Source organism: Cajanus cajan, chromosome 5 (genome assembly GCF_000230855.2).
Source record: "Cajanus cajan strain Asha chromosome 5, NIPB_CcT2T_4, whole genome shotgun sequence".
In the NCBI taxonomy this organism is placed as follows: domain Eukaryota; kingdom Viridiplantae; phylum Streptophyta; class Magnoliopsida; order Fabales; family Fabaceae; genus Cajanus; species Cajanus cajan.
Window position 1 is genome coordinate 70,998,732 of NC_138521.1, and position 12,084 is coordinate 71,010,815.

At 29.9% G+C, this 12,084-nt stretch overlaps 1 protein-coding gene and 1 long non-coding RNA gene across 3 annotated transcripts; one reads left to right on the top strand and one right to left on the bottom strand.

Moving 5' to 3' along the window:
- The first annotated feature begins 481 nt into the window (after positions 1-481).
- LOC145958452 (uncharacterized) lies at positions 482-3,648 on the top strand. Of its 2 annotated transcripts, XR_014434266.1 has the most exons (5): positions 482-1,392; positions 1,722-1,951; positions 2,039-2,206; positions 2,344-2,506; positions 2,594-3,648. It is a non-coding gene; the product is annotated as an uncharacterized LOC145958452 (long non-coding RNA). The 2 variants fall into 2 exon arrangements; XR_014434265.1 differs by having other exon boundaries at positions 2,039-2,506.
- A 1,077-nt stretch (positions 3,649-4,725) lies between these two features.
- LOC109807288 (primary amine oxidase) lies at positions 4,726-7,810 on the bottom strand. The gene is made up of 5 exons (XM_029273089.2): positions 6,972-7,810; positions 6,487-6,868; positions 6,281-6,394; positions 5,223-5,761; positions 4,726-5,102 (listed from the first exon to the last, which is right to left on the bottom strand). Exons 1-5 carry the CDS (start codon positions 7,757-7,759, stop codon positions 4,904-4,906), a joined length of 2,022 nt encoding a protein of 673 aa, XP_029128922.2. The 5' UTR covers positions 7,760-7,810; the 3' UTR covers positions 4,726-4,903.
- Positions 7,811-12,084: the final 4,274 nt, after the last annotated feature.

Here is a 12,084-nt window from a genome sequence, read left to right on the forward strand (position 1 = left end):
CACGTTATAATATATTAGTCATGTTATGGTTGCTATATTTTGGACTGTATATTGTGGAATTTTTTTTTTTTAGTTTACAATGATGACAATAAGGTTTGAATTTAAGTGATTGTACATACTACTCAAACTCTTCTTTAGACAGATCTTAGTGATTTCTGAAGTTGATTCCTTCAATTTCTTTCTTTGCAAATAAACTCCTGTATTTGTTTTTTTTTCTTCTTGGAAAATAGAACAGATGTTAATCAAGTAGTCTTATATTACAATGAGGGTGTTGTAAACCTCCAACTGCTTGCGGATACAATTATGTGAATCCTATACTATGGATAAATCCTGTGAATCCAATAGCTGAGCCGGATTGCTACTTGTGGAGTAATGACCAAAGCCAGCTCTGTTTATGATGCTTTTTCAATGTGTTTGATTTTTAATTTTTTTTTTTTTCAATTTTTTTTTTTTTTTTTTTTTTTTTGTGTTTGGGAGGATGTGCATTGACAGACAAAACGAAGTTCTGATAAGTTGGATATATACAGGAATTTCTTGATAATGATATCCATAGTCCTCATTTCATGTGAAAAGATATCATGTAGATCAATAGAGGTTTGGTCATGTAAAAAGAGACAAATAAAGGCTTTAGTGAGAAAGTTAATCGAATAGAAGATTAGTACAATTAAAAAAAAAAAGGGAGAGGAAGACCTTAGAAAACATCTGGAGAAACAATTAAAAAGAAATTGCTATAAATGGTTTTATGAAAAGCGCAATGGCATCGGTCCTTGTGAATGACCTTCCATTTAATCGGATAAGGCTTGTTATTGATTTTGTGGCTTAATAACATGAAAATCAATAATTAGTAGGGAAGAGGTAGTGTTAAAATCAGGGTTCATCATCAGAAACAGCTTTAACCATACTCCCTATCGACCAACTGAACAAGAGGAAAATGCATGATCAAAGAAGACCACAAAAACAGTTCTTTCTAGAAATAAAAATGATCAAATGTTGTACAAATTCAGTGGTGACTATATTGGATACTATAATTTTCGAATATATTTAAAGGAATATTTTACGGGTGTATATCCCTGGGTTTAACTGTGTTTGGCTTCCATTTAACGATATGTTCTCCATTTTTGTTGTAGAAATTTCTTATCAGTATTTAAATATAAATTATTGTGAAATGCTGTTTTCTCATGGAAATTTACTGTCATATTGCATTCATCTTCCAATTTATTATCTTGGTTGCAATCACTGCTAATTTTTCTTCTACAGGTATGCTTCAAAGCTACAGAGCCTTTCAGTTAGCGCTGGCAGAGTGCTTGGATCATCACTGCATTCTGGGACATTCTAGCATTTGCATTACTCTGTTATATGCTATCTCTGGGTCCCATCCCAAAGCTCTCAAAGGTGAATTGTATTACCAAGCGGGATAAGGATTTTCTAGTTGTTGTAACATGACATTTTCTTCCCAACATTTATCATTGGTTATATTTCTATTTTAAAGTGATTCATTAAATGAATCTCAACAACAATTAGCCTACAAGGTTTTGAAATCTATGGCTCCTCTGGTTAGATTGCCTTTTATTCTTCGGGTTAGATGATTTAGGCATATTATGGTTTGCAAAAGCAGAATATGGGATGTGTCTGGCAACCAGTTGGACTTTTTGCTAGCTTCATCCATCAAGAATTATTTATTTATATTTATGTCATGCTAATGTTGCTGTAATGTCGTGTAGCTAGTTGTGGTAGTGAAAAACAAATGTCAAAAGTTGTAAAGATGAAAAAATTGGCTGAGCAGATCCAATTGATCTACTACTGTTGGTGCGTTAAAATAAAGCAAAAATAGGATGCAACATTCAAGATTCTGGAGTTCATGGCAGGGAAGCCAGATCTTGTTATTGGAAATTACACTGATGGAAATTTGGTAGCATCTATGGCTAGAAAACTTGGGATAACTCAGGTCGCTGTAAGTTTATAACTTTAAGTTTCCTTTCAACAATTTTTGTGTCTTCTTTGCCGCATGTACTAATTCCATAGGATGATTGAAAACCAGGAAACTTATAGCACATGCTTTAGAGAAGACAAAGTACGAAGACTCAAATGTCAAGTGGAAAGAGTTGGACCCCAAATCTCACTTCTCATGCCAATTCATGGCTGACACAGTGACAATGAATGCCGCTGATTTCATCATAAGCAGCACATACCAGGAAATTGCTAGAAGGTTTGCTCTAATAGCCTTGCACAAACATGAATTAGAACAAAACAGTAACCAAAATAAAATCTGAATTTTGCAAGTTAATATTTGCCACAAAGATGGGCCGGGACAATATGAAATTCATGCTGCATTTACCCTCCCAGGGTTGTGTCAAGAATAAACGTGTTTGATCCTAAGTTCAACATAGCCGCGCCAAGAGCTGATCAATCTATATATTTCCCTTACACAGAAAGAAAACAGGCTCTCTCAATTCCACCCTGTAATTGAGAACCTCCTCTTTAGTAAAGAGGATAACAATGAGAACGCGTAAGTGATTCACTCTTGACTCTTGCGTTGTAGCATTCAATTATGACTTACCACATTCTTCCTAACTAGAAGAATGTTGCAACGTAGGTTCATGCAGTGGGGGATCTGTTATCCGGTTGCTTGGGGGTGAGGTAACATCAATATAGTTTATGTTTTACCCCATTTTGGATAAGTTTGCTAACTTCATTCTACCTATATACATTTCGTGGATGCTAATGAAATATGAAATAAAAATATAAAATATTTAACATAATAAGGGAAACGGCTTTGTATAACCTTGGAAGTTTTTGAGAGAAGTAATATCTCTATAAAGGTCTGAAAGGATTTTCATTGCGTGTCATGTGACTAATTCCTGCTGAGGTTTAGAATGGCTAGCATATTGCCTTCATTGGGAATTTTGCATAGTGCTAATCAGTTAAATCGGAAATTGATACTTATGGCTTGTGTTTAGATTAAATAATTTTATTTTTTCCTTGTTTATTTGTTTAATGATAGCAGTCTTTTATTTTGTTTAGTTTGGTAATGCACTCTTAAATTTCAAAAAATGGTTGTGCTACATATTTACACCCACAAAAAACAACTCAGCTTTTGTGCCACTGATTTTTGTTAGTCAACCTATCAAATTAAATGAGTTCATAGTTGTATTTTATTGTCACTACAAAATTTTATAGATAACTACAAAATTTTTAAATTACTAGAATAATTAAAAAAAATTTAAATCTTTTTACCGGAAGATGATTGTAATATAAAAAAAATTTATTAAACCCTAAACCTTAAAACTCTAAATCCTAAATTTAAAACCTTTTTAAATTTATTAAATTATCTAAAAATTTTAGATTTTAAATAGTTCTGTACCGGTACACTCGTAATCTTCTAGTAACTGGAAGGTCGAATGAAAGCTTCAGGCAGATACTTCAGAGGGGAGAGGTACCTGTAAAAGGCACTTCGACGTTCAAGTCAGGACAAACACGATTCTCGATGGTAATAAATGAACAGTAACATACCTCATTTTACCTGACCTATATATACTGCTTGTGATGGATCCTAAGCGTTGTGGGCCTCTTCTGACACTTACCAAATTAGGTAATATAGTGCTAATCGGCTTGTTACGCCTTAATCACGTGTTTGTCCTTGTTAGTCATGATTATCGTCTTAATTATTATTAGTTAATTTTTAAAAATATTTTTAAATATTTAATAATTAAAAACATAAAAAAAAGAGAAGATAAAATAAAATATATAAGCGAAATAAGAAAAAAAATTGAAAATTTTGAAATTCTTATATTTTTGAAAAAATTTAAAATTCTTTTATTTCAAAAAAATTTACAAATATTATATTAAATTTTTTATTTAAACAAGATATTTTACTTTTAAAAAATTTAAAAATTTAAAAATAAATAAATTATTCCATTTAAACACATTATTATTAAGATCAGAATCTTACCTAAACGGGGAGCAGTTCATGACCAAAGATAGATCTGTTGGCTGATGCGGCAGGCACAACTTTTGTGCGGGATGTATAGTTTCTTTTTGTATGTATCTTGTTTGCTTTGTTTTTATGTCTTTCGAAGGATAAAATAATAAGCTCTCTTGAAATAAGATCATATTTATTATGACCTCATAATTTCTTTTTCTTCCAAATGCTCCTAAATTATTTAAGTTCGTATTATCCTCCGGTCATAATCCTCATACTTCTCTAACAGCTTATCAATCCAAATTCCAAAGCAATAATGATATGTATATATTTTTTTTTTTTCATTTTGCACGGGTCTTTTATGACTTCGTCTTAAACTAATAATTTGAATAAGAAATAAATAAATAAAATCTGAGTAAGAATTATTTTTATCAAGTAAAAAGATTATATGTAGGAAGACAACAAATATATTACAAAGATGAAGACGTTTATTTGTAGTAATTTTTATGGCATATAAATTTAAATATAAAATATTTTATAAAAAATGAAAAATAAATATAAATGGTTCCATAATTTTGCAATATATATATATATATATATATATATATATATATATATATATATATATATATATATATCTTTTTGTGTCTACTTTTATATATTAAGGTCTTTATAATATTCTATTATATTTCAACATTTTCTCATTAACATATCTCTTAAGAATACAATAAAAATAAAAATGTCACTCTATCAATAAGTATGAGAATTTAAGTGTATGAATTTAAGGAACAAGGGTGAGGACAAGGTTGAGAAATAAGCAGCTGTAAGTAAATTTTTCATTCAAACTGATAATAAATTATTGCTGGCAATAATACATATCAAATCTTTAATTATTCTCGGAAATGCAACAAACAGACAACATATCACATTGTTCAATGATGAAATGTAACACTGCTGGTTTGACGGTGGTGCAAATGGATAGTTTTACTTAGGGCAACCAGGCCATTGAACATCCCTGGGGGAAAGGGTCTTAAGAACTGGATTCCTCTCGAAGAAATTGGTTGGTCTGAGCTCGAATGCAGTGCTCAACAATGGCATTATGGGGAAGTCTTCTTGGGCTGGAACATGATGAATTCCCACAACGTGCCACAGCACAATGTCCTTGTTCTCAATGTCTCTATTCCTGCAAATATAAAAATAGTGCAAGTTGTTGAGATCAACCATATCGTATGAAGAGTCAATTTAGAAGTTAAAAAAATGAACTAGAAATCCAGAGAGAGAGAGAGAAACGTGTGATGCATACTTTTTTGTCCAAACAGCTAAAGTATCATCTCCATGGCTGTGGTCAACGTAGAGTCCACCAGCCCACTTCTCGGTCCTATTGTATGGAGTGACCCACACATTAAAGTCGGTAAAAGCGCCACGTATTTGTGGCCAATCATCGTCCGTTAGAAGAGGATGAGCTGGGATTGCTGGAATCAAACGGTATCCCACATCATTTCCAACTGCGGTTTTCTTGTTTGGATTCACCACTGAAAGCTCTCCCGGGCTGGTCCCAATTATTATCTTTGCATCGTTTTCAGTCTTAGCAGTTGCAGTCTCGGTTGTCCAATAACTCTTTCTCTTTGAACTTCCATCTGTCACTCTTACTGTCTTCAAACTTGTCTTCTCAAAAGAGTTGGATACGCCGTCAATGTCAAGGTCAAGATGGTATATGTAGAAGTGGTCGTGGTAAACACCAATGCTGTTTGCGGACACCAAGGTACCATGTTGATCGCTCTTTATCTCATTCTTGTGCTTAATATCCACTCCCTTGATTTCCAATATACCCGAGAGTGCAATCTGTATGTATACGTTATACGTACAGGTTCAAACATTAGCACTTGGAGTTATAAAATTTCTATGACTTAAATAAATTAATTAATTAACTATTTCTTATATAATTTTTAAAACAATAATAAATAAACAAATATTTTAGTTTTGGTACATCGACTTCGGTAAACATTCACGCATGCTCGCGCGGTTCAAACTCAAACAGCATGCATCTGGTTTCGAACTGAACCACGTGGTGTCCATACTTTCTGACGGTCAAAAAAATAAAATATTATACTCCTTAATTATGCATAATTATTTTGTACACAACTACCTAAATAACAATTAATGGATTTCTTGGTGGACCATTTTTGAATAAAATAAGATTACGTAAGGAATCAAAACAATAAAAATAAAAAAAAAGATAATTACATCTCGATAAGGTTTTATGTTATAATAAAATTGATAATTTGTACTATACTAATACTATGGGTTTAATTAAATAGATTAAAATTGTTATCCAAACAACATATTAAACTATTTACTTACCGCGGGTTTGATTGAACCACTTGCTTTAAACTCCCAATCTATGATGTTATCGTAGTTGCCGACGGTAACAACGGTTCTTACGACTAAGTTGACTTCCGTTCTAGTTTCGGCGAACTGGAAAAATTAAAAGCAACACATGGAATAAGGATGCTAGATTACTTGAGTATATATGTGTAGTAAGGATTAATTTGTATATATAGATTTACCGATTCGTTTGGAATGCCAGTTTCGGTGTGACGCCACATGATATTGCCATATTGTTCAAAGACACAGATGGCGTTCTTAATGAGTAATGGAGAACCATCAGCGTTGTGAACGTATGTGTCAAGGAATTGAGCATTGGATGGGCAATCGCGGTTGGGCACCAATGAGACGGTGGAGAGACCAAAGCCAAACTCTCCAGCATCAAAGAAAGTCTTATAGTAGAAATCATCAGTTGGGTCTTGGTACGGCACAAACAGCTCTGAAATGTACCCTTTGTACAACACACGACGAGACTTGTGCTTCTCCAAATCATAGATGGATGCCAGTGATATTACGATTCCGGCACGTGCATCAAATCCGATGTGGAACTTCCAGTTGGCCCAGCTATATATATATAGATATAGATATAAAATTTTAAACCATGCATGGCCACCAATATATATCATATCATATCATGCAATAACAAATAAAAAAGAAATAGGATTACCTAACACTGTGGCCGCTGATTGTGAAGCCAGGACCCTGTGGCTGATGGGTAGCTAGGCTGTGTTGTTTTGGGCCGAATGGTGGCTTCTGATGTGAAAGGCGGTATTCAGTATTATCGGCTGTTGGTACTGGTATGATGCCACTGTCGTGATACTCAATGATCTTCATGAGCTCAAGATCAACCACTATTGTAAGTCCACTGATAGGTCTCACCCAGATATTGGGACTGCTTTCCTTCATGAAGCATTCCACCCTCACGGTCCTTCTGTTTGTGGTTTCTCCAAACCACCCCATGGTGAAAGTGGAGCACACCACCTCTGAGAGGTTCAAGCCTCTCTTCTTCACCGACTCAAGGAATGGACCGTATTTCAGTGGCAGCTCTATGGCAACGGCTTGTTCATCAACGGATAGGGTAGGAAACCCATTCCCGTTGTGAATATTGTCAGAGACAATGCGCCTTGCTTTAAGATCAATTACGATCTCGTGGGTTATGCTATTGATGATAGTAATGGCCAAGGCCTTGCGAGGGACTGTTATGATGCGTGGTTTGATGGATTCCCATTGGAGGATGTCATTCTTTTCGGGTTCATCAAGGCCAATATAGTGGAAACTCAACCTGTTGCTTGAGGTGGGGTACTTCTTTTGGACTATGGTTTGGACAAGACTTATCTCTTCTTTGGTTAAAGGGTCTAGTGGATGTTGAAATTGCAGCGGGGTTACGGAGAATACTGCTTGGAAGGAGAGGAGAATGAGAGCAGAGAAAAGCATAAGTTTCATGCTGGAAGCCATGATGGGGACTAAGCTAGCTCAAGCCCTAGCTTGCTTGCTTTGTGGAATGGAACCTCTCCCTTAACCCCTTAAATACACGCTTCCTCCCTCTCTATCCCTATTTTTTAAATCTATTTTATCATAAACAACTTCTCGTGTTCACTCCATTGAGATCACACGTCAATAATTTTAGTTACACCATGTTTTGGTTGTTGACGTTAACTGTATATGTATTTGTTTTTGTATAAATATTTTTGGGACTAAAGCACTCGTGTATTGTCTTTAAACAATTTGAAGAAAATGGCAACAGTAAGTGTTTCTGAAAAATTATAACAATGTATGTTAATTAATTAGTGAAAATTATATGTAGTATATTTTAAAGTAATTAGAAACATTGTAAATTAAACTAACTTCTAGTGATTCGCATATTCCTTCGGGCATTGTTTTCTGAGTCAAATTGGTTTCATAAGAATTTTTATATACTCATCCCGTTATAAAATATTTAACAAGATTTAAGACGCAGCTGCTATTATTATGTCGCTAACTCCAAATTAAATTGGTATTCATTATGAAATTATCATTAAAAATTCAGTTAAATAGTTTCCCTGGTTTATTTATTATTTTTTTATAAAATAATTTAAAATAGTTATTACACGTTGCCTTGCACTTATATGTTGTAAAAATAATTTATTATACGAAAAAATCTATGTTTGATCCTCAGAAAAATCCTTTGAGCCAATTACGATTACAATTCTGTCAGAAAAATTAATCTCTAAGCAAAATTAATATCAGAAAAATCCTTTGGATACCCTGGCCGTAAATTAAAAAAAAAAAAAAAACACTTTCTCTGTTTAATAATGACCCACGAGGCGAAAAATTTATTAATAAATTGATATTTTTCTTTATTATTTTTCGATTTGTGTAATGAGATGAATAATGTTAATATAATTTAGACCGGAAACACATGATTTTGCTGAAAATCGAGGTGAAGTCCTTGTACACGAAATAATATATTGCCAACATTATAGATCGCATCCACGCTCGATCTTATCGTATAAACAATTGATTTCGCGCCCATAGAAGAATTTGACATTCATTTTCTTGTTTATGACAAATTTATTAGCAATTGATGCAGTAAAAGAAAATAATATATTACTCTAAAATGCGAGTTGTATTTGAAAACATAAAATATAGTGATAATTATTAATTAAAATTAAAATTTTTAAAATTTACTAGTAAGTTAAAATGTTTTGTATTTTTATATTTTATTTAATAAAAATATTTAAAAATTACTAATATTTATTGAACTACCTGATATTGGACTTTGTTCTCAAATTTCAAAATCAGTCTTTTGAGTTGTTCATGATAGACCTTAAGTTGAAAGACTTTATTTATTTTTTTTTTTTTTTGTAAATATTTGTATGATTTGTTCCTTGTATAGGTTTAAATAGTTGTTACAATTATAATTTATCAATATTTTTTTTAAATTATTAAAAATTTAAAATTATTTTTTTAATTATTAGATATTATATATTGTAAAGAAAATTAATTATTAAAATTTAATAAATGCTTATTTTTAATAAAATTTAATATTTAAATATTAAAATTTTAACCATATATTAAAAATATATTTTTAAAATTCGACTAGTTAATGAATATCATAAATTTGAACATATTATTCAAATTCAATAGTATAAATAAGAAAATATAAATGTATAGAAAGTTGTATGTAGAGACAAATGTTACTTAAGAGAACACAAAATTAAAATTAATTGTTTATTAAAAGATTGAAAAACTTATTGATGTTATTTTGTTTATTTAAACTTTGTCATTTCTATAGAGAAATTGTATTGTTTTTTAAAAATTTATATTATCTCTTAAAATCTAATAAAACCCTTTCAAATCTTATAAATTCTTAAGATACGAATCGATTAAAATTTATATTACAAAATCTTGATTAAAAAAATCTTAAAAGTAATTACATCCTTACAAAGTTTTTTGAAAAAATTTAAATCATTGAGTTTCTACAATATCTTTTAAAACCTACAAAATCCTTTTGTAGTAAATTTTTTTTATAAAATCTCAATCCAATTCACCTGCTAATTTTAATTTTTCATCAAACATCCCATTCACGGGTAAAAAAAAAACACATTAATTAGTCACGGTTACACTAAACCAACTAACAAGAAAATTAAGTAATATAAATATTAATACTAAATAACAATTATTTTTAAGTCTAAAGCAATGATCTAGACCGTCTTATGTATGGGTTGTCATGGCACGTAATATAATATTTGGATTAAATAAGTTTTTAGTATTTCAACTTTTTAATTTTTTTGTTAATTTTTAATTTATTATTATTTTTGTTTATGTAAATTAGTCCTTAAGGTTAAGTCTCTTCTATTAATTGATAATGTATGTTAATAAATTGTAACTGATTCAACTATTAATATCGTGGTTACCTACTAAAAATTGTGAATACATGATATATGCATTTTTTTTATTCGCCCATAGTTAGACATTAATTTTTGAAAATAAAAGACGTTATTTGAATAAATCTTCACCGTATAACCGTGAACAAATAATAAAATTACACGCATCATATCATTTGACATTTATTAAGCAGTTAAACAGTTATGTGACAATAGTTGAGTCAACTATAATTTATTAACACACATCATCACTTAACAAATAAAAGTAAACTTCATGAACTAATTTTTGTGAAAGAAAACTAAAAAAAAGACTACAAATTGACAAAAATTTTAAAAACAACTAAAAATTGAATTCTTAAAATGTTGAGGGACTAAAAACTCATTTAACCCATAATCTTAATGTAATACTTGTAATTCATGAATTTATTTGAATATAATTTAAATACTAAAAGATATATTAATTTTGTCGACCTCTCATCTCTTTTAATTTATATTTTATTTTTAATTTAATTTTTATAAATATTATCAATAATTTTTTAAGTTAATTTAATATTAATTAATATTCTACATAGACGCAAATATATTCTACACTCATCTTTTATAAGGATCTTGTATATCAGAAAGCTTCCAATCTATAAACTAGATTGATAGTCTTGTTACTCTATGAAAAATATTATATATTAACCGTAGTGAAATATAATAATGTCATTAAAAATATTTATTTATTACAATATTTAATTATAATATAATTTATATATTTAAAAATATTTATGTATTATAAATATAATGTTATAAAATTAGTTATATAAATATTATACCAATAATGTTAAATGTTACATTACCGTTAAAAGGAAGCAAGAGATCTAGAAAACTAGTAGAGAAATTGATTATGATTCACGTGCCATATAGTTTAATGTAATTCATTCTTGAACAACCTGGACATGACAATGGGATAATATTGTCTAAAGCTTATTAGTTGCACAAATATATGAAAGAATGTACATTCTTTATTTTATTATTGTTAGCCTTTTCTTTCCGCAATACTTGACTGCGCCTAGTCTTGCGTTTTCAAAACGATTCATACACCATACACGTGCTCAGATCCAATAATTCAAATTATTTATAAAAAAATAAAAATATAGTGAACTTCAGTAGAATCAGCACCCAACAGGCAACAATTTCTATTTTATTTTTTATATTTATGTTTTAATTATAAAAATGTAATTTTTATTTTTTCACAAATTTTAAATATAATTTATATGTTTAAAAATTTATTTGTGACAGATTTTAAATATAATTTATTATCTAAACTATTTATTTGTTATAAAAATTAATTAAATATAATAAAAATTCGGTATATACATTGCAAGTAAAATACAAGTTTTTAACTGAAATTTGAAACATCTTTACTTAGTGTATCCTTTTTTTAAAAAGCAAGTACTCTGATTAATTATGATAAAGATGAGTATTAATTAGAAAAAAAATATAAAGATGAGTATTAATTGATTAGAAGATATGAATATTAATTAGGAAAGATAATAGTATAAGTATAATTTTAGAAAAATAAAATATATAAATATGAAAATTTTATTATTATCAATTAAATTAATTATTTCACTGAATTAGGTAATTGAATGTTATGTATAGAAATAGTTGATAAGAATGACAATAAACTCATATTAATAGATAGTGTTGGTATCTGTCCAGACTTTAATAAAAAAATATCTAATTTGTTTGGATATAAATACATTAAATTGTTCCAAATATAAACCCATTTTAAATTTTTGTATTTTTAAACCATTTACGCTTTAGTTCCCATAAAACCATTTACAGTTTTAGTTCCCATATTATACAATTACACTTACATGCTTAAGGAATCATGGGCGACCAGGAAACATTCAGAACCTAGCGAGA